This window comes from Enhydra lutris, unplaced genomic scaffold, assembly GCF_002288905.1.
Source record: "Enhydra lutris kenyoni isolate GAN:26980312 unplaced genomic scaffold, ASM228890v2 scaffoldscaffold9, whole genome shotgun sequence".
NCBI classification, from domain to species: Eukaryota; Metazoa; Chordata; class Mammalia; order Carnivora; family Mustelidae; genus Enhydra; species Enhydra lutris.
The window spans coordinates 23,469,822-23,492,944 of record NW_019154093.1 but is presented as its reverse complement, the minus strand read 5'-3'; the positions used below and the strand labels follow the sequence as shown (position 1 = coordinate 23,492,944).

Below are 23,123 nucleotides of genomic sequence, written 5' to 3'. Positions count from 1 at the left end.
GGTCTTGTTGGAGGCTGCAATACCATTATTTCAAACCCGAATTTAGGGAACCTTGACCGCTTACGGGCAGCTGAAGCTTGGGCAGGGCACTTCCCTCCGAGCCCCAGTGTCCCTCACTGTAAAAATGGGTTAGAAATGCGTAAGTTAGCGTGCCTGCACAGCTCCCGGCCCGAAGTGGGTGCACTGAAGTTTCTTGCCTCCCCACTCACTTCCCACGCTGCGGAACCTCGACCGCTGCCCCTCCCGGAGTCCGAGAGTGGCCTTGGCCATCACACCAGCTCGGCATCCGACTGCGCGCCCCTTCCCCGGCGGGATCTAGTTTCCTCCCGTTTCCTCGGGGTTTCCCTGTCTGCCTCCTAGAAACAAGGCCTGAGCTATGGAGGTGTTCTTTGCTCCTTGTGCCCACCAACACCGGTTTATCAAATGATTGCAGTGTGTCAGGCGCAGTGGTGAGCGTCGGGTTTTCGTTGGTGAATAAAATAGCTATGGGATGTAGAGCGTATGGGCAGAAAGTAAGTCAAGTCAATAAATAAGCAATTGGAACACGCACACGTATTTCCTATTCCTTTCCTCCTTTTTAGCACTTAACACTAAATGTCGCGTTTTCTATTTTGATCTTGTCTAATGACTGTCTCTTCCACCAGAATGTGAACTCCATGAGTGCAGGGGCTTTTGCTTCCTCGCTGCTCTATCCCTTGCACCTAGACGAGTGCCTAGCACTAGTAAATACATGCTAAATGAATCAATACATAATCGAACTAAATAGAGTGAGAGGAAGTGACCTTTAAGAAGGCCTGAAGGGTGGGGAGAATCATCCCACCAGGGACAACAGGATGTGTCAAGAACTGGCTTAAAGTAGTGCGTCTTAGTCTGAAGAAAGAGGTGAGGCTAGGAGGAGGCAGGAATCAGGTCTTTAAAGTTCATGACAGACTTGGCCAACTTCTCTGCCAATTTCCAAAATACCAAAGGAAGTAGGGTAGTTAAGACACGGAGAAGGTAAGTTTAAGGCAAATACTAATAGGAATAACCCTCACGCTGTCTTGCAGTTTACGATGAATAAATAGAGCTTTCTCTTCTCTCACTTTATCTTGCAAAAACTTTAGGAGTAAAAAAAGCATAAAGAGGGCTCCAGACTTCATTTGCTCACCATACACACCTGGTCCATAGCACAAGATAAAAACGGGTTGCATTATTAAGATATCATGCTAGGCTGCAAGCTCTCTAAAGGTAGAGAGCCTGTATCCTATTTACGTCTTGTGTCCCAGCATGTAGCACTGTGCCTGGCTCTCAGACCTTTTCTATAAACTGAACATTCACCATTCACTGGAGCCTTCCATATGCCAGCCTTGTGCTTAGTGGTAGAACAGAGAAAGAATAAGACATCATCCTTGTCCTCAAGGGGGTTGCAGCCTGCTAAACCTTCCTGAAGTCATAGAGCTCATGAACAGTAGATCCAAGTTTTCTGAAACCAAACCCTTTCTTGTATAAGAGAAAGATATATTGCACACAGAGGGACTGCCCTTCTAAAACCAAGTGGTAAGAGGATTTGGACAAGTTCTGATCAGAAGGAGCCTGGGAACCAGGCAGGAAGATTGGATTCAAGCCAGAAGGCAACTGGGGAGCTGTTAAAGTTTGCTAAACAGGAGACTGGTGTGATCAGAACTGGTGGCAGGTATGCTGATGGATGGTGTAGGGAGAGACTGGAAGCACATCCTCTGGGACCATGGGAAGCTCCAGTGTAAATGGACATGGGAAGCAGGATAAGTAGAAAAGGTCTTAAAGATTAGGAATCATGGGAAGTGTTTGGTAACTGAGAAACTGGACCTCCCTGTCTTAGGAGTTAGGTTGACCTTGGGTATGTTATTAACCACCCCCAGACCCCAGTTTTCCTATTTAAAAAATGACATCTCTAGTACCAGCCTCATTATAAGGATTAAATTAAATGCAGCAGTTTGGTGGGTGACTTACCTGAAGGAAAGAAATTGGATAAAAGAGGCATCTGGGTGGCTCAGTTGCTGAAGCGTCTGCCTTCAGCTCAGGTCATGATCCCAGGGTCCTGGGATGGAGTCCCTCATCAGGCTCCTTGCTCAGTGGGGAGTCTGCTTCTCCCTCTGCCCCCTCCCCCCACTCATGCTCAGTCTCTCTCTTTCTCTCTCTCTTGAAAAAAATAATTTTAAAAATCCAAAAAACATATACTATTTAAAAAAGAAACTAGACACAAAAGAATACATTGGTATGATTCTGTTGACATAAAAGTAAAAACCCGGCAAAAATGAACTACAGTGGTTAAGTTTCTACACAAAGTGGGCAAAACTAAGGAAAAGCAAGGGAATGATTATACCAAAGGTCAGGATGATGGTTATTTTGTGGGGGATGGGAGGTGATCAGGAAGGGATACTTATGAGGGGCTTCTGGGTCACTAGCCAATTCTTTGTATTTGACTATGTGGTAGTTACAAAGGTGTTCCTTTCTAACATTTTTAACTTCTGAATAATTTTGACAACCGTTAAATTGTACATAACTATTATATTTTCTCATTTAAACTATTTTTTTTAATTCAATGAGCTTTTCTATGTAAAGTGCTTATCTGGCACCCAAAGCACAGGAAGAAATCAGGAAACTTTGGGTGCCAGCTCTGATCATTGCACCCTGTCTGCCTGCCTCCCCTTCCAGGCAGCAGGACTCAGGGTGAGTCCTCCTTGACCCAGTGCTCACACAGAGTTGGGCACCTGCGGGCCTCAGGGCGAATGGGAGAAATCAAGGTGACCAGAGTGTAATCAACATGTTTTCCCTCTCTCTCAGGCCAATAGGAGAGGCCCCGGGCCTGTGGCCTGAGTCGGACCTGATCTGGGAAGAGCACCAAGTTGTCCCTCCCAGGCTGCTCAAGCCCCACCAATGTTGGATGAGAGGGAGGAGGATGCCGATGAGGAAGCCTGGCTGCAGCTTCGGCCGGTGGAGCCCTTGCCCTCCCAGTGCTGTGGCAGTGGCTGCTCACCTTGTGTGTTTGACCTTTATCACCAAGAGCTGGCAAAGTGGGAGGCAGCCCGAGCCAGCAAGAACAGGAGCCTGCTGAGTGGGGAGGAGTCACAGGTGAGGGAGGGCTGCTCCTCAGCCAAGACGGGTCAAGGTGGCAGTGTCAGCACCCTGCACCCATGTGGGGAAGATTGCCCTGACTCTGCACGGCAGAGAGATTCGGGTTCAAAGCCTGGCCCAAACCTAGGCATGGGGTCGGCCCAGGTGTGAATGAGGTTTGGGCATTTTACAGGAGAGAGATCTGTGAGTCATGACATTCAGAGAAGAATTCCTGGAGGAGGTGCAAGTGAGTGGAATGTTAAAGGTGGTGGACTGAGACTTGGAAGACGTGGCCCCTGGAAGCCCTCCCTGAGCGGGGGTGGGGGGGGGGGGAGTCCAGAAGGGGGTGATAGAAGAGCCGGGAAGACCTGGAAGCTCGCATCTCGCCCTTCCCTCCTCTTGAACAAGGCTTCTAGGCTCATCCCCCACATAGACCTCTCTGAATGACCAGGCATACGGCACTCAGCCTGACCCGCATTCACAGCTCTGAAGGGTTTGGCTCCCTGAGCACACAACCTCTGCCATGTGGGCCCCGTGCTGCCGCCAGCGCTCTCCAGGCAGGCAGGAGCCATGGTGTGGGGTGCTGAGCTGGAAGGGGATCCTGCCTCTAGCCTCACCGGCTCCCCCACCTCTGCTTGCAGGATGAGAATACCGAGCGCCCCCCAGCAACCCCCTGAGGCCAGGTGTTCCTCCAAGCTGGGGACATCTGAGTGTTCCTTGTCCCCAGAATCACCCAGCAGGTGCTGTTACTCACGGAGGAACTGGATGTTTGTTGGGTAGTCACACCTGCATACTGTCCCCTCTGTGGTGATGCCTGCCGTGCCACCTACTGTGGGCAGGTGCTCAGGCAGGGGAAAGGCAGCCTTCACGGCTTCCCTGGACCCAGAGGAGACCCACTGCTCCGTCAGCATCTGCCAGCAAACTGGGAGCCCCTGGAGAAGAGACCAGGGCTCCTTCTGTAGCTCTGGCTCCAGCTCTGGCTCCCAGCACGAGGTTGGGCAGGGCGCACAGCAGGTTTTTAGACTGGGCTGACTGCTGGACTGCCCCGGAGGTCTGCAGCGGGGAACCTTAGGGCTCGGGCCCCAGTCCTGATCCGGTCTTCAGTTCTGTCGCGGCCTGGCTGGGAAGGGGACCCACGGCCTGCGGGCTGGAGGGGGCAGGGCTGTGCTGCTGCCCACAGAAGGGACCCTGGATGCAGACGGTGAGGCTGAGGCTGCAGGCTCTTGGGATTTGGGGGAAGCAGACACCTCTCTGTGGAAAAGGCAGCTGTCATCACATGTGAGACTCCCAGCTCTTCACACCACAACACCTGCTCTCTAAGCCTCAGTCTCCCCATCTGTCGGGGGACGATAAAACCCGGCAGTCCTGTCTGCCTCGCCTCATAGGTCAGCTGCGCCGGACCCAGAGCTCTGCTCTGAGATCCACAGGGGACACACCAAGGCCAGCCACAAGGGCTGTCCTCACTCAAGGTGGGCTGTGGCCCAGGCCCACCCTGCAGCACCGGCCCCTCCCAGGGCAGTCCTCGAACCACAGGGTCATCTGCTGGCGGCAAACTGCCGTGGCCGGCTGACGCACAGCCTCGCTCCCACAGGCTCCAGGGGTTTCAGCCAGCCCAGCTCGGCTTCAAGCCGCCACCACCATCCCACCCAAGCCTAAAAGGTAAGTTGCAAAGTGGCTAGAGGATGAGCCTGGGAGCCAGACACACAGGGGCAGAGCTCCACTTGGCCATTTACCGGCTCTAGTGGCTCGTGCTGCCCCATTTCCCCTGAGAGGCCCTCCAGCAGGGCCAGCCTCCCTGCTTCCCTCCAGGACTTGCCCTCCTCCCCGCTGCACCTCGGGCTCTCTCGCTCTGAGGAACAGTGCGCATCCAATGACTCGTGGCAGGCCAACGGTGTCTGCAGAAAGGCTCCGCTCCTCACCTCTGCTCCAGGGCACCCACAGAACTGGGAACTGGTCGAGACCTCAGGTACAAACCCACAGAGCTCGGGTTCTCTGCCCAGCACGCCCTATCACTCCCCACAGGGGCTTGTCCTCGAGACCTTCCCCAAAATCACCACATCTCCAAGCGTTTACCTAGGAAGCAGACCTGTACCACCCACTGTGTGACCTAGGTGACCTTCTACTATCTGAGGTCCCTTACCTCAAGGGCCCAGAACAGTGCCCAGCACACAGGCATTCAAGCGCTTCCCTGAATATGGAAACGACACGGGAGGACGAGACGGGGTGCTGGGTCTACGGTGCGGGGCCCAGGGCAGGACTCGGAGGTGGTGTGCACAGAGAGGCCAGGCGAACCAGGGATGTACTTGGTCTATTTACCCGGATGCTAGGGAGAAATCTACAACAAATGTTCTAGTCAGCGTTTCTGCAGCCCTGATGAAATGTGCCCACAGTTTGGAGAGTCCCTTGAGAACCCAGGGAGCCCCAGAGAGCACCTATCCTGTGGCGGCCACTCCATCTTCGCGACACGGGAGGTCATTATCCTCAAGTGTCAAATGAACAAGGTGAAACTCAAAAGAGACGAAGATTGTTATCTGAAGTCATTGTAAGTCAGAGCCGGCTGTGGGCAGAGCCTGGCTTACCAGGGGCAGGTCAGGCTTCAGGGCCCACACCCACACATAGGCCGGCTCACGGTGGGGCTCACATACAGCTACGGGCACCCCCCCTCCCACAGCTCCCCCACACAGGCACAGGCTCCGGGGCAGCGGAAGGGCTCTCTGTCGGCAACCAGACCACAGGCCGGGTGAGCACGGAGGCTCCGGGCGGCCCAGCACTGCTCTGGATACAGCATCTTGTGCGGAAGGGGCCGGGGGGCTCGAGACCCCAGAGTGGTCCTGGGTTCACACAGCACCGTGCAAGTGCAGAGCTAAAAACTTCCTGAATGTCTCAGGCTGGAAACCAGTCGGCCCAACAGGTTCCTGGAAAGAACACAGCCCATTAGGATCCTGCCATGAGGTTTAATGGCAGCAGTGAAAACAAAGGTGGATTTTATGTAAATCCTAAAATGTCTGGATAATGGTCTTCTCCTCTCATGGAGCAAAGAGGGGCACCAGGGAGCCGGCAGCGAAGAGATACCCGAGAGGCTGGGCTGGAGGACATGAAGCTCTCCTAGCGCTGTTGACACCGCCCTCCTCCCTAGCCCCGCCCCTAAACCACCATGAACCAATGGTCTGCTGCCCCCTTTTCATTCCCAGGGACAATAATCCCTCCCTCATTCACACACATCGATCAGGCCCCTTCTCTCTGTACCAAGCCTGTGCCCCGTGCCAGAAACCCGACAGTGGCTTGAATCTGGCTCTGCCCTCAAGGAGCTTACAGCCAGATCTCCGAACAGCGACGATAAAAGCTGACGGGCCTCACGGCAGACATGGGGAAAAGATGCTCAGAAAGCAGAGGAGACTCATGGCTTCCCTGAGTATGAACGAGTCTTAAGGGCAAGAAGCATGGGCCGGAGGGAAAAAGAAAAGGCAGGCGGCCTCTGAGAAACGAGACTCTGTGCCAGCACAGGTAGGAAGCAGAAGGGCAAGGCTGGAGCCCAGGGCCTGTGCCGGGGGCCCAGGGCTGGGGGGCGGGAGCCATCTGACCAGCCAGGATGTGTCTGCCACTAAAGTCAGTGTTCTGGAAGGGAGAAACCAGAGACACACGGGAGGAAGAGAGCAGGGTAAGAGCAGAGAGTACAGAGGCAGCTGGTGTGGCTGCAGGTGACACGCAGTGGTGTCTGGGGCCAAAGAAGAGGGCCCCACCCAGGGAGGCACTTCTGGGGCAGAAACGGCACCGGCAGGCGCTGGAGAGCTAAGCCGGCCGCTGCCGCGCCGATTCCGTTCGAAAGCCCAACACCAGCTCCACGCAGCACACCAGCTCAGGTCCGTGTGGGACCCAGGACACAGCTAGCCGCAGACCCAGCAGCCCCCAAGGTCCCCTTGTCCCATCAGGGTGCTTATCGCTGCCTGTCCTCGCATTATGAATCAGAACGGTCACTGTGCGCCGCACAGAAAGCAGGCCGGGACTCTGCCAGTGGAGCACCAGCGACAGTGACAAGGCCCCAGAAAGAATCCCATGTCCGCGGGAAGAAATGAATGAAGGCCTCGTCCACGGGCCCCACCTCTGAGAAGCTTGGAGCTCCATTTGATGGAAGAGAAAAATCTGGAAACCATGGGACTGTGCTGTGATGGGGGAAAATGGGGTCTATGGGGACCCACCTGAGGGACTGCAATGGGGCTAGCAGTGGGATGGGGCGGGGGCGGGGAGGTCCTTATGCTAGACCTGGAAGGACAAGGAGAGGATGGCCTGACAAAAGAGAAATGGAGGGCAGGGGGAGAAGGGAGACGCCTCCTACAAAAAAGCAGCAGCACCCCTGAGGGGCCCGGGCCAGCAGCAGCAGGGCATATGGGGGCGCCGTGAGGAGCTAGCCATGCTGGGGGCACAGGGAAGCAGGAGGGGCGCAGAGGGCCGGGCAGGGCCCAGGACAGGAGAAGCGCTCCCGGAGAGATCCTGGGTAGGACAACCCTAAAGCCAGAGTCCCCGCTGAGAGCATCCCTTCAGCTCCACCCTTGGATCACTCTGGGGACACGGAGTCACGGTCCTGGTCCCATCACCAGGCTGGAGATGGCAGGACTTACCACAACCACCTTCTTTTTGATCACTGGGCGACACCAAAAATGCTGATAGAGGAGCTGGTCTGAGTCCACCCAGACCAGATTCTTGACGCCCTCGTCGGAGGCGAGCTGCGTGGTGTTCAGCTGCAGCACGAGGAACTGGAAGACACGTCCGTCGGTGCCCACGCTCTGCACAACCACCGGCTGCTCCAAAACCTTAGGGTCATTCTGAGAGCGAAACGGGACAAGGAAGTTAAACCAAACACAGCGGGGCGTAAAGAACAGCACCGAACCAGCAGCTTCCACAGCCAGTGCCCGCTCCCGACTAAGGCTCTGACCGCGGGGCAGTGGCCAGGGCAAGGCCGTCCCTCCCTCCTCGGGCCGGTTCTGCCTGAAATGGCGCCTCCCGGTTGATAAGCACACAGAAGCAGTAGTTCCTGCCGCGGGGGTGGGGGGGGTGAGGACTGAGCCAGTGGCAGAGTACAGGAAGGTGATGGGAGCTTAATGATGGGAAATCCCTCAAACCCTTGGTGTTATCTGATGGCGACAACAGTGACACTGGTTCCACAAATGGGTCAGTGAATATAAAAGCTCACTCCGTTCCCACTCTACTTGCCAAATGAGCGAACAGTCTCAGCAAGGCTAGGGACTGGCCTGATGTCCCACAGTGGCCCGGCCAGCGCTATGCCTACTTGGTTCCCACAGCGCCTTGCTCCCAAGGGCCTGGCGCCCCAGAAAGCCCAGCCCTGGGCTTCAGGGCCCCCGGTGCGGCTCCGAGAAGGCGTCGGGCTGCCGGGCTATCTGCACCGGCTTGTCGGCGGGGCAGGCTTTCACCTGACAGCCTGCGTGCTGGTGCCCCCCTTCAAGGAGTGCCGCTCGGTCCGGACCCCCGCAGCAACCAGCTCCCGCACACCTCGCACACGCCGGTTGAGTCACCGGCTTTACAGCCACCAGTAAGCTCACAGATCCAGCAGTCTGTCCCCACTTCACAGATGGGGAAACTGAGCGTCGGAGAGGTGCTATCATTTGTGCAAGGCTGCCCGCGGGACATGAGCCGGGATCAGACCCCACGCCAGGAAATCACTGAAACCCCTCCCATCGTGGCCGAGCCCTGGCAGTCCCACACCATGGGACAGGAGTACCTCCTTTCACTCCCAGGAGTGTCCCAGGGTGGATGAGAAATGACACGCTCACCCCCCCACCTCCCGAGGCTTCGCAACGGTGCAGCTGGGTGAGGGCCAGCTGCTGGACAGAGAGCCAGCAGGCAGGCCCTGGGAAGCAGAGCATCCTTGATCAAAAAACACTGCCTACGTCCACCCCTCCAGAGCGGAATGGGACATTAGGAACAGCTAATGTCAGATGGCGGTGTGGGCCACACCGGGACTGCTGGCCTTAGAAATACCTGTTCTTAGCTGCACGAGAAATAAATAAAAAGAAAAGTACCTCTAAGTATTAGCTGAGATTCTGTATTGACTCTTATCTCCCTCTACAGATCAATAAAACTGCAGGTAGTACATAAATTTCTCAGCAATTTTACCTTTTACATGGAGGCTCTTCCTGTAATTGCTCAACTTCACATCCCCAGGAATAATTCGCACCTGGAGGGGGTGGGGGAGGTCTCCCCTCCTACCCAACCGGGTGGCAATTAGCGGCAGCGTCGCTAGCCATGCTCTGCTGGCAACAGCTGGCACAGGAGCGGCGAGGAGCCTGCAGAGCAGGTCCCTGGCGTGCCACCCCGCCCGCTCCACTCCCCTGTCCGGGAGGTGGGAGGCAGCTCATCTTTTGAAGCTAGAGGGATCAGGGCCGCAGTGCTTGCTTCCCCACGCAACAGCTGTGGGATCTTGGGCAAGTCACCTAACCTTCCAGAGACTTCCTAAGTACATAGTCAAAGAACAGATAACCTTCAAGGACTGAAGAGACACAAGAAGGTCACATAAAGATGTAACAGCTGCCAATCTCTTAGCTGTGTGGCACTGGGAAAGGCACTTGGCCTCCTTGAGCCTCAAGTTTCCTCAGCTATGAGGCCAGGAGCATCTGCCATGGAGGGTTGCTACAGGCAGTGGTTCTCAAACCTCAGAGCTGTGGCTCTCAAGCCGGAGCTAAAGCCAGCACCACCCGCAGGGCTCTGGGCACCACCCGCAGGGCTCCGGGCAACCCACGTTACTTGAGCGCCACCCCGGAGTTCCTGATGCGGTAAAATCTGTACCTCCGCCAAGTTCCCAGACGACACCAGTGCCACTAATCCAGGCCCACGCTTTGAGGAACACGGATATAAAGAACCCTGGAATGTAGCGAATACCCAATATAGGCAAGGTCCATTCCACACCCTGTTGCGTTTGCCCAACCACACCCCTCCAACCCCACTAGTTCCTAGACCAAGTAGGATGGGAAACAGGGAGAAGAGAACATCGTGAATCTCTTCACTCCTACTGGAGGGCCTCAGACCTAGGAGCTGGCAGCTCTCAGCACTCCCCCAACACAACCCCCCCCCACCACCACCCCGGGATCCAGTGTCCCAGGCCTGCTCGGGGAATCCCATACTGCCATTCCCTACTCCCTCCCTCGAGGCTGTTGCTCCCTGGCCAGGCTTTCCCCCATTTTAGGGACAGCTCTGTGGGACAACTGCCCGCATTCTAAACAATCCAGGTCCTTAAGACCTCCTCCCAGAATCAAGGGGCTATCACCAAGTGGTGTCTTGGTCCCTAAGCCTGTCCCCATTTGGCACACAGATCTATCATCTCTGTTTCACCTCCTCCTGCCCGTGGAGGATCGTGCCCCCGTTCTGCTCTCACAGAACCACAGGGGTGTACTAGAGCACAAATAACAAAAGCCCGATGAACTGGGCACACCCAGTTCTGCCCTCTTCTCCACCACTCACTGCTGTGTAATGCTGACAAGCTGCTTAGCCTGCCGGTGGTTCAGGGGCATAACTGGAAAAATGGGGATGACAAAGAAACCTCATGGGCTATTCTGATGAATACACGATGTCTCTTATGTAAGACAGGCAGGCACACAGGAGGCCCCCAGATGCCAGTTTATATCCACAGGGTGCGTGGAAGTGCCTGTCCCTGGAAGTCCTCAGTCAAGCAAGGGATCTCCCTGCACCTCCCTTCTTCCTTTAAGCAGTGTAAGGCAGGAGGCCAACACCACGTCAAGACGCGGTGGTCTTCTCCGCATACATACCCCATAGAGGCGCCGGGCCTGGAGCAGGGCGTTGCCGAAGGCAAACAGGATCATCTTGGCCCGCAGCTGATCTGGTTGAAAGCGGTGTGGCCGTAAACTGGCTGTCTCCAGGAAATACAGGGTGTGGGGGTAGGGGTAAGGATAACCCTCCTGGAACCCTGCAAGATACATAATCATGTAGAGGAACGGAAATTAGTATCAGCCTGTCCCAGAGCCTTTGGAAAGCCACCTCGCCCTGGCTCAGTGCCAGGCACCACAGAGACTCTGTAAAGGCAGATGTCATCACTATAGCTCCAGGGATGGCAAACCAGTCTGCCAGCCACATCGCCCCCCGACCCCCGCCTGTTTTAACAAACAGTTTCTAGCGGAGCATAGCCATGCCCACTCACGGACACAATGTCTACGGAGTAGCTGTCGGAGACCCTGTGTGGCCTGCATAACCTGAAATATTTACTATTTTGGCTCTTTACTGAAAATGTTGCCAACCTGTGCCAGGTTGACTCCTGTGTGCTAGCTCTAACTCTACCCCTTTCTCGCTCATTCAAGCACACAGGGGACAGCAACTGCTAGTAGAAGGAAACCTGGACGCTATGCTAATTATTTTTTCAAAAGCCAATCATTAGCAACATCCCATACTTTATTATTCGCGATAAAGGCCTCGCCTCATGCCTCCCAAGTGCTCTGCAAACGCTGGCACTGCAGATCAAAGCCGAGCCCTTGTTCCTCCCAGCCACAACCCTGCCAGGCCACCACGCGCGTCCCCTGTGGCCAAGAGTAAACCCTTGGTAGGCTGGCAGCTTCCAGAATGAGCAACCCAGATTAGTGGAAGTGGGTGACAAGGAGGAAGAAGCTGGGAAAACATGGGCTCTGAAAAATCCCAGAAGCAAGCACTACTTAGAGACGCCCACCCTCGGGCCTCCGTCCTTGCCTCAGCTGCTCAGCGCTCCCTGTGCGCCCAGCCTGAGACAGGTGCCAGGGTCAGACAAGGGCCAGGAGCAGAGGCCAAGTGCGGCCTGCCACTGCCTTTGAGGGGCTCCGTCCCGGGCTGGGGAGGGGGTCCACACAGAGGGACATGTGAAGATCTGAGCGGGGTGAGCTGGGGCTGGGGAAGGACAGAGGAAAGGCCCCCGATGACAGATGAACTACTGAGGGGAAGAAAACAAGAGGTGGACAGCCACACACCCCAGGCAGAGGGAAGAGGACACACTAGAGCCTGTGGTGACAAAGAGCACAATGTGTTATGTGTAGCTGGACTACGGCAGAGGGCGGGGCGGGGGGCAGCATGGGACTCCTCAAATTGAGGCTGAAGAGAGGGACCAAGACCTGAGGCCCTCATGTTGTAAGCTGAGGACTTCCACCTGTACCCGGCAGGCCCTGGGGAGGTGGGGACGGAGGACTGAAGGGAAGGGACAGAATGTGGGTGTCAGAAGGGGGCTTCTGGAACCAGGAACCAGATGGACCGAGAGAAAACAGCCCAGGTCAAGCTGGCCAGCTAGCTGGGAGGTTGTGGCAACGGGCTGGGCCTCCTGGAAGCTGTCACCGTGGAAATGAGTTTAGAAGGAAGGCGCTACAACTCCTGGGGACGGACTGGATGGCGTGAGCTGTGGGCCTGCCTAGCCTGATGCTCTGGCTTCTGTCGCCACAGCCAGGGGGAGGTGGTGGGGCCTTATTCGATGGAGTTTTGATGAATACCCCCACTCAAGGCCTGGGGGGGGGTTCCTCAGTCCTAGCAGGAGTTTGGGCAGGGTTTATGGGTACACAGGAAGAGGGGTGTCTTTCAAGGGACCTGTGAATAAAGGAAACACTTTGCACCTGGCCAGAAGCCCCACAGCCACCCATTATAGTTCTGACGTAACAGTTACCTCTCAGGGGTCAAAAGCAAAGTGGGAATACACTGCTACGTGGCTCTCAGAAGAAAATGTGCGTGAGGTGCGGAGCACAGACTCAATATTTAATATACTCCTTCCCTTCTGAAAAAACACGTCCCTCATCTCCACGCTGTGTGGAGACACGAGGCTGTGACACTTACCTGTGTTGTCTTCCACATCATAAACATTGGATTCCTGAAGATCAATAGTGGGAGATATGGGATAGAAGGTCTCAAGAACATGATTCTTAGTAGCTTCAACCTCCTCTCTGGAGGCGACGGTGGGCAGCGGATCCTTGGCGTTCAGTCGAGCTCCACTGGAACCACGGATCTGAAGGAGGAAAGACTCTATAAGGGGAGAAAGACGATTAGTCTACCCTGATCCAAAGCCTTACCTCTCAGCTCAGCCAAGCCTAGTGCCTTCATCCTACCATGCTTCTCAAGTCTTAACTGCTTTCCCAGCTGATCAGCCTAATCACAGAAAACAAAACTTTGGTCAAGATGTTGAGAACGGGACCAACCAGAGCACTCTTCTTCCTGCGTTCCCTTGCCAATGACCCTGAGGCCACCTGGCAGTCTGGATTCAGGGCTGCCCCACACAGATCTTCCCAAGCACCTGCTCTATGCTGGAGACCCAGAAATAAGTGAGAGCTACCCTCTGCTCTCAAAAAGCTTCCTAGTTGGTAAGTGTATATGTAAGTACAAACCATACTCAGAGACAGCAGAGAGGAAAAACTGACCTCCTCTGGGAGGCCTGGGAACCTTCCTGAAAGTGGTATGCCTTTGAACTGGTTTCCAAAGGATGGATAAGAGCAGAGTTTCTCAACTTTGGCCCTACTCTCATTTTGGACTGGCTAATTCTTTGATGAGATAAACTGTCCTGTGCACCGTGGAGGTCTGCCAGCACCCCCAGCCCCCACCCACCAGATGCCAGTAGAACTCCCCCCGTTCAAGTCATGATAATCAGAAACGTCTCCAGACCCTGCCAAATCTCCCTTAGGGCGCAAAATGCCCTTGGTTGGTTAATAGTCACCCAGGCAAGAAAAGGGAAGGAAAAACATTTTAGTTCAGGAGGAACATGTGCGAAGGCACACAAGTGTGCTGCCCCACGGCAGAGTTTAGGGAGACAAACCAGGTGACGACCAGAATGTGGTAGGGAAGGAGGGAGGGGGCGAAGGGGAAGGAGACTAGAGGCTAAGAAGAAAGGCTATTAAACTCAACAACCAACAGTGAGGGAATATCAGGCCAGTCAGAAAGCCTCACCTAAGACAGGTCGGCGTCCTGGCTACACAGACATCAGTTTATGAGGAAACACACACCTGACATACCAGCGAAGCTGCCACTGTGAGCGTGTGCACATGCCCCTACCCGAGGTCTCCATAGGAGGCCGCATGCCACCAGGCAAGATGTGCCTGAAAGGCTCCCTGAGAACGGCCTTCTGAAGATTCTCCACGGAGCCAAATCTTCTTTTGGAGGTGCTCTGGACAGTCAAATCACAGCGCCATGGTAACAGGTCAGGGGTGATGACCTTCTACATCTAACAGCTGGTTCGGTCCACAGCACCGCCACCTAATTAGCACGTGGTCTCCCTCAATGCGTGTGTAAAGCAGGGATACCACGTCTGTGGATGGATGAACTCTGAGCCGCCTGGTAAAACACGTCACGCCCACATCTCAGGAATAGTTTCCTAAAATATTTCCTGTTTCCTCACATATCATCTTCAAGGAAGATAAATGTGCCTGGACCTCTCCTAACCTTGGGTTTCAGATTCTCCCCGCAGACCACTCTAGTGTGGTTTCCAATTCAATTCCCTCCACATCCCTCCTCCAGTGACAGCTCCAAATAGGGCAGTTTAATTAGAGGTAATAGCTGATGACGGGCCAACAAGTACTCCTCTATTAATGAGGTTCACTAATTTCCTTAGTGGTGCCATTACCTCTGCACAGCTGACTCCTTGCCAGGAAGTCCATACTCAAAAGGGGCAAGCTGGAGAAACCTGACCAAGCAGATGCCCTGAAAATCCCCAATCATTCCACAGCCGGTTTCCCTGCGCCAGGATTCCGCTAGTCGGAACGCTGGTGTGCCTGGAACATCCCTGCCAGAAACCCCTGGGGTGGTCATCACCCACCTGACCCTCGGTCGGCGCTGCTCACATGCCAGGAACTGTTAGATACCGTGCACAAAAACAAGTGAGACACGGTCCCTGATGTCAGTTCACTTTAGTGGGAGGACAGAGGAGAGATTAGAGAATTCCAATATGGTACAACATTGCTCCGGTAATGAGAGGCACGATGGGCACCAGGAGCACAGAAGCGGACTAGCTGATGTCCGCACTCACACAGGAACGGGGCTGGAGCCGAGCCTCACAAGCAGAATTTAGCCAAACGAGGGAAGTAGAAAAAAGCATTCCAGACAGAACATACAGCACAGTGCAAAAGGTATAAGAGCTTGATGCCAAACAGCTGCAAGCGGCTGAAGTGTACATTTGGCTTGGGGGTGTGCTGGGAGTGGGGCGGTGAGAAGGAGAGAAGACCAGAAAGCCCAGCTGGCGGCCAGATCAGTGGGGTGCATCTGATCATAAATGGCTGAAGTTCCTGGGAGGCAGTGAAGGGTCTGAAACAGGGGAGGGAAGTGAACTTTAGAAAGATCTCTCTAGCAGCTACGTGGAAAATGGATTTGGAAAAGGAGAAAAGCACAAATGGGGTAATAAGGCTCTGACCATCGAGTACGAGCAGAGTCTGCCTGCGCTTTATTACCTCTTATCTTCAACATTTAGGCCCTCACGGGCACTCAACAGATACTAAATACGGCAGAATTAAGTCATGGGAAGAAGTGAGGAAAAACAAAAAAGACTGAGGAACACCCGGGGCTCAGTGGGTTAAGTGCCCTATTCTTGACTTCAGCTCAGGTCATGATATCAGGATTGTGAGATTAAGCCCCACATCGGGCACTGTGCTAGGCACGGAGCCTGCTTAAGATTCTCTCTCTCTCTCCCATCTTTCCCTTGAAAAAGAAAAAAAAGAACTGGTCTATGGCTCAGGACAGGAGGATGTGTCTGATTCTACAAAAGTGGTCTGTGAAAGTTGGAAATGAGCACAGGCAAGGACACGGTGGTGGTGAGCAGGTAGTGGGGTTAAGAGTAGAAAGATAAAAAACAGACCAAGATGACCAACCTCGATTCCAGGTGGTGGATAACCTGTAGTTTCTGGCATAGATCCGCCTGGCCAGAGAGGGATGCTTGAGAATCTGAGATCTACACAGTTGTAACAGACTGTCCACAATGACTGGGCTGGGATGAAAGAAGAGACATTTGGAGATTTAAAGCACAAGACTGACTCTAAAATCCATCAACTAGAAACCTTACTGAGTTGGGAGAAACTTACCAGTAGGCCTCTCTCTTGGGGGTGTCTTCAGTGGAGTGCCAGAGACGGGCGTGAGAGATCACGTTCAAAAGGCGTTCATCTTGGTTCTCTATGCAGTTCTTTGGATCAGCGACGAGGCTAAGCACTCTCTCAGGAAGTCCTTCTATTAACTTGGTCTTGGTAAGCCAGAGGGCCTGCTTTACACCTTTGGGGTAATCAATCACAAAAACAAAACAAACAAACAAACAAAAAAAGAAGACAAGTATGAGTTGCTTAGGTCTGCCAGTAGCATCTTGGGGAGAGGTCTGCCCTGAGAGAGACAGGATTTGTACTGTGACATCTGAGGAGTCAGAACTAAAACAAGAGTGGAAGCCAGGACAGCCGATTCCAACTCGATGGCAGGCATGACTCTCTTCCTATGGATGGTCAAGCTGACTGAGGTAGTGAAAGCCTGCACAGGAGTGATCCAAAGAGCAGTGGAGATGGCTGGGATCGTAAGGCTGAATCTTGTGGGAAACAGTCCATCTGTTGCCTGCAAGATTCAGACAGACTCCAGACTCGAGGACTAGATCAGTATGCCAGAATTTCAAATCCTCCATCCCTTTATAACCAACATCCAAGTCCCTGATTGGAAAAGCCCATGGTCGGGACACCTGGGTGGCTCAGTGGGTTAAGCCTCTGCCTTCGGCTCAGGTCGTGATCTCAGGGTCCTGGGATCGAGCCCCGCATCGGGCTCTCTGCTCAGTGGGGAGCCTGCTTCACCCTCTCTGTCTCTGCCTGCCTCTCTGCTACTTGTGATCTTTCTATCAAATAAATAAATAAATAAACCTTTAAAAGGGGAAAAAAAAAAAAAGGAAAAGCCCATATCTACCAAATAGATCCCATGTATTAGGTGTGGGCCGAGGATGGAGCCCATGCTGCTGTATCAAGGGAAAACAGCTTCTGGAAATAACGGAATAACTTACTAATCATGAACAACTTCACGGCCCTGAGTTTGGGAGCACTGAAACAGATAATCTTTCACATCTCACCTAACCCTGAGCTTCTACAATGAGCTATCTTTAAGCAGATTTTTATATGTAGAAGCCCTATGAAATGCACTGCTGTGATTTTTCGGAAGGATCACGCATTCTATTTATTACACAGGATCCTCCCTGGCCTCGGTACTGGAAGGTCAGGCTTCTCCTGGGATAGTACAGTTTTGTCTTACAGACATGGTGAACTGCATAACTGAAAATGTTCCTCTCTATACCAGGGGTCAGCAAACTTTTCCCTCAAGGGCCAGACAGTAAATATTTTCAGCTTCTGAGCCATACATTCTGTCACAACTGCTCATCTCTGCCTCTGTGACAATGGAAGCAGCCAGGCGCTACAAGTAAACAAGTGAGTGTGGCTGTGTTCTAATAAAACTATTTACAGAAACAGGCAAGTGGCCGGGTCAGCTGACACTGCTCTGCACCCTTAACAGGCCGAGAGCCAAGTTTGGGGCTCCCATTTAGCAAGTGGAACCTCACAGAATGGATTTTTTGTATTCAACTCAATGTTTTGTTTCTCCTTCTTGTAGATTCCCTGACCTGTATGTTTTTAATTTAATTTGGCTGTGCTGTAAAGTTTCTGTAAGATGCCTGAAATACTTTTCAGGAAATGATGGGATATAAATAAACAAAAATAGATTTGATTCAGACTGCTTCGTTTTCAGACAGTAAGGAATGACAGCTATTGTCAGTGGGATGGGCTGTGATGCCAAGCAGAAGTCCCTTGCTCCCCCTTCCCCAGATCTGGCTTCCCTGAGGCAAGAACTGGCCCAGCGCTATGGACCTAAGCTCTGCATCAAATCCATATCCCAGTCCCCTACCCTCAGAATAAAGTTAATACTGTATTCTTGTCCATGGCTGTAGTCACGAATTGACAGCAGGCTGGTGACGGCTTTGGTTAGCAGGCTACTCTTGCCAGCATGTATCTTCATTTGTAAAGCTATGCCTGGGATTAAACCGAGCCTAGGATACTCTGGGGGGGAGACACTCTCAAGCAATCTCCTTTGCGCTAATAAATGAAATGCTATGAAGGCAATGAGACTTTTCACTTTGAGGCTTATAGGGCATGGTAAATACAATCATTTAGAAATATAACTTCTGGATTTTATGGTGCAGCAGAAAAAGCCCTAGACCAGAGTCAGATAACCTGAATTTTAGTTCTGGCACTGCCATTGTTCTTTAAACTTGACAGTGGATTAAAATATTGAGATTTCATGGTTCCCTAGGATATGAATAATACGTAATCATCAGAGCTGCCATTTACTGAGCACCACCATCTACCCTGTGCCAGGAACTTTATCTACAGATCGGGTGGGGTTTTATGGAATGGAGGATGAAATTCAGAGACTAAAGAATTTGTTTCAAGTCACATACCCTGTAAGTGATGATGGAGAGGAGAACCTGAGTTTGTCTACTCTAAAGCCTAGTAATGTTATAAGGGTCACACAAGGGTGGGGCACCTGGATGGCTCAGTCCTTAGCATGGACTCTTAATCTCAGAGTCATGGATTCTAGCCCAATGCTGGGTGTGAAGCCTACTTAAATTAAACAAAATGGGGGGGGGGTGCCAAGTCTTGTGAGGTCCATTACAATACCCAGGTAGGGCAATGGGAATGTTTAGATGCTGGAAATTCAGCTTTCAGGAATGGGTTTGAGTGGCTTAAGAGGCTGGCCAGTTAAGTTTTTTTCAAATCTAGGATTTATTCTTTGGTTTAGTCCCCAAATCCTGCCAGGTGTCTTTCTTTCCTAATTACTCCTTGGAAAATACTGCTCCCACTGACCTTGACCATTTTGTGTTTCCAGAATCTGCCCCATCCCCACAGTGATTTGGTGACTAAGGAAGAAGAGGCAACCTTGAAGAATAAGGAAAGGGACTCTCAATAAAAAGCTCACCCACCCCCATGGACTCTGGAAAATAATTCTGGTCCTGTTCTTAGACAGACTGGTTTCGTTCAGCTCAGTCATTATGACCTGTTCTTATAAAAGGGGGGCAGAAATAGGCTTGATGGCTTTTGGATCCAGAACCCTTCCTTGAAAACATCTCAGCTCTGACCTCTGACAGAGAACATTGACTTAGGACACAAGACAGGTAGCCCTGGGTTCACTATTAACCCACGGCACCTGTGTGGGCACCTCTCTGTCACATTCACCAATCCTGCCAAAAGAGGCCATAGACCAGATTAAGCATGCTTTCTGCTGTCTCTTTCAACTATAAACTCCCTCCATTGAATCATTCAATGTACAGTTTTATCTCCAGGGTATTAAGAGCTGGAAGGGTCAATGTGGATCATCTAATCAAAACCACTGAGTTCACAGAAAATGGAGGCTCCGGAAATTTCAGCCACTTGCCCCAAATCACACAGTTAGATGGAGGCAGGGACAGACCAGAAACCAGGTCTTTTCACTTCGCCATTCAACCTAACACTGCCTCACAGAAGCACACTTCTCATCCTACTTAAACCTGAAACCCTCAGAAGATGTCATCACTACCCATTGCAGCCAAAGAAACCGAGACCCACAAAGTTGCAAGGTCACGGAGAGTTGGGGTCAGTGCTGGGCGGAGGAAGGAGATCCCCTCCTGCCCGTCCTAGGGCCTCACCCTCGAGGAGGCGGCAACGCTGGTGGAAGACGTAGCAGGCCTGATCCTTGTACAACGGCTGCTCGTGAACCGGGATTGGGCGGCGGAACTTTGGGTGCGTCCAACCGGGGTCCCAGGGCGGGAAGACCGGCCTCGCCAGCCCGGGCATGAAGTGCATCTTCCCCGCGTACGTGATGGGCTCCAGTCCCGGGATCTCGTACACCCTGTCCAGGGGACGAGGCTCGGGCTTCCGCGTAGAGCGCACGCCCCACTCGTACGCCCCGCGTCTCGGAGCCCCGCAATCCCCAAGGCCGAGCCGCCCAGGGCGAACCAGTGCCCGCCTCGCGGGCCCCGATACCAACGCCATACCAACTTGATCCCCCTCAAGACCTCCACCTGGACGCCGCCATGTTCCTGCGCGCAAGGCCTGCTGGAACCGAAAGGGGCTGGGCGCCGAGGCTCGTTTTATGAGTGGCAGCCACTTCAACCAATCATATTCAGTACATTCTTACCTTGCCCCACCCCTCCAGCTGTTTTCACTTTCTCATAGGTGAGACCCTCTTCCCGCCTCCCGGAGTGGGGGGGGCTCAGCACCTGGAAGAACGCGTCTCGAGGGGAGGCGCAGGTGTGTAGGTGAGTGGTCTTGTTGGAGGCTGCAATACCATTATTTCAAACCCGAATTTAGGGAACCTTGACCGCTTACGGGCAGCTGAAGCTTGGGCAGGGCACTTCCCTCCGAGCCCCAGTGTCCCTCACTGTAAAAATGGGTTAGAAATGCGTAAGTTAGCGTGCCTGCACAGCTCCCGGCCCGAAGTGGGTGCACTGAAGTTTCTTGCCTCCCCACTCACTTCCCACGCTGCGGAACCTCGACCGCTGCCCCTCCCGGAGTCCGAGAGTGGCCTTGGCCATCACACCAGCTCGGCATCCGACTGCGCGCCCCTTCCCCGGCGGGATCTAGTTTCCTCCCGTTTCCTCGGGGTTTCCCTGTCTGCCTCCTAGAAACAAGGCCTGAGCTATGGAGGTGTTCTTTGCTCCTTGTGCCCACCAACACCGGTTTATCAAATGATTGCAGTGTGTCAGGCGCAGTGGTGAGCGTCGGGTTTTCGTTGGTGAATAAAATAGCTATGGGATGTAGAGCGTATGGGCAGAAAGTAAGTCAAGTCAATAAATAAGCAATTGGAACACGCACACGTATTTCCTATTCCTTTCCTCCTTTTTAGCACTTAACACTAAATGTCGCGTTTTCTATTTTGATCTTGTCTAATGACTGTCTCTTCCACCAGAATGTGAACTCCATGAGTGCAGGGGCTTTTGCTTCCTCGCTGCTCTATCCCTTGCACCTAGACGAGTGCCTAGCACTAGTAAATACATGCTAAATGAATCAATACATAATCGAACTAAATAGAGTGAGAGGAAGTGACCTTTAAGAAGGCCTGAAGGGTGGGGAGAATCATCCCACCAGGGACAACAGGATGTGTCAAGAACTGGCTTAAAGTAGTGCGTCTTAGTCTGAAGAAAGAGGTGAGGCTAGGAGGAGGCAGGAATCAGGTCTTTAAAGTTCATGACAGACTTGGCCAACTTCTCTGCCAATTTCCAAAATACCAAAGGAAGTAGGGTAGTTAAGACACGGAGAAGGTAAGTTTAAGGCAAATACTAATAGGAATAACCCTCACGCTGTCTTGCAGTTTACGATGAATAAATAGAGCTTTCTCTTCTCTCACTTTATCTTGCAAAAACTTTAGGAGTAAAAAAAGCATAAAGAGGGCTCCAGACTTCATTTGCTCACCATACACACCTGGTCCATAGCACAAGATAAAAACGGGTTGCATTATTAAGATATCATGCTAGGCTGCAAGCTCTCTAAAGGTAGAGAGCCTGTATCCTATTTACGTCTTGTGTCCCAGCATGTAGCACTGTGCCTGGCTCTCAGACCTTTTCTATAAACTGAACATTCACCATTCACTGGAGCCTTCCATATGCCAGCCTTGTGCTTAGTGGTAGAACAGAGAAAGAATAAGACATCATCCTTGTCCTCAAGGGGGTTGCAGCCTGCTAAACCTTCCTGAAGTCATAGAGCTCATGAACAGTAGATCCAAGTTTTCTGAAACCAAACCCTTTCTTGTATAAGAGAAAGATATATTGCACACAGAGGGACTGCCCTTCTAAAACCAAGTGGTAAGAGGATTTGGACAAGTTCTGATCAGAAGGAGCCTGGGAACCAGGCAGGAAGATTGGATTCAAGCCAGAAGGCAACTGGGGAGCTGTTAAAGTTTGCTAAACAGGAGACTGGTGTGATCAGAACTGGTGGCAGGTATGCTGATGGATGGTGTAGGGAGAGACTGGAAGCACATCCTCTGGGACCATGGGAAGCTCCAGTGTAAATGGACATGGGAAGCAGGATAAGTAGAAAAGGTCTTAAAGATTAGGAATCATGGGAAGTGTTTGGTAACTGAGAAACTGGACCTCCCTGTCTTAGGAGTTAGGTTGACCTTGGGTATGTTATTAACCACCCCCAGACCCCAGTTTTCCTATTTAAAAAATGACATCTCTAGTACCAGCCTCATTATAAGGATTAAATTAAATGCAGCAGTTTGGTGGGTGACTTACCTGAAGGAAAGAAATTGGATAAAAGAGGCATCTGGGTGGCTCAGTTGCTGAAGCGTCTGCCTTCAGCTCAGGTCATGATCCCAGGGTCCTGGGATGGAGTCCCTCATCAGGCTCCTTGCTCAGTGGGGAGTCTGCTTCTCCCTCTGCCCCCTCCCCCCACTCATGCTCAGTCTCTCTCTTTCTCTCTCTCTTGAAAAAAATAATTTTAAAAATCCAAAAAACATATACTATTTAAAAAAGAAACTAGACACAAAAGAATACATTGGTATGATTCTGTTGACATAAAAGTAAAAACCCGGCAAAAATGAACTACAGTGGTTAAGTTTCTACACAAAGTGGGCAAAACTAAGGAAAAGCAAGGGAATGATTATACCAAAGGTCAGGATGATGGTTATTTTGTGGGGGATGGGAGGTGATCAGGAAGGGATACTTATGAGGGGCTTCTGGGTCACTAGCCAATTCTTTGTATTTGACTATGTGGTAGTTACAAAGGTGTTCCTTTCTAACATTTTTAACTTCTGAATAATTTTGACAACCGTTAAATTGTACATAACTATTATATTTTCTCATTTAAACTATTTTTTTTAATTCAATGAGCTTTTCTATGTAAAGTGCTTATCTGGCACCCAAAGCACAGGAAGAAATCAGGAAACTTTGGGTGCCAGCTCTGATCATTGCACCCTGTCTGCCTGCCTCCCCTTCCAGGCAGCAGGACTCAGGGTGAGTCCTCCTTGACCCAGTGCTCACACAGAGTTGGGCACCTGCGGGCCTCAGGGCGAATGGGAGAAATCAAGGTGACCAGAGTGTAATCAACATGTTTTCCCTCTCT

The 23,123-nt window shown here is 52.3% G+C and overlaps 1 protein-coding gene across 1 annotated transcript; it reads right to left on the bottom strand.

The window, feature by feature from the left end:
* Positions 1–5,361: 5,361 nt before the first annotated feature.
* LOC111143403 (mitochondrial ribosomal protein L37) lies at positions 5,362–20,115 on the bottom strand. The gene is made up of 7 exons (XM_022497111.1): positions 19,709–20,115; positions 16,098–16,281; positions 15,888–16,003; positions 12,877–13,062; positions 10,848–11,005; positions 7,689–7,892; positions 5,362–5,987 (listed from the first exon to the last, which is right to left on the bottom strand). The coding sequence occupies exons 1-7, from the start codon at positions 20,052–20,054 to the stop codon at positions 5,910–5,912; spliced, it is 1,272 nt and encodes a 423-aa protein (XP_022352819.1). The 5' UTR covers positions 20,055–20,115; the 3' UTR covers positions 5,362–5,909.
* Between the last annotated feature and the right edge of the window lie 3,008 nt (positions 20,116–23,123).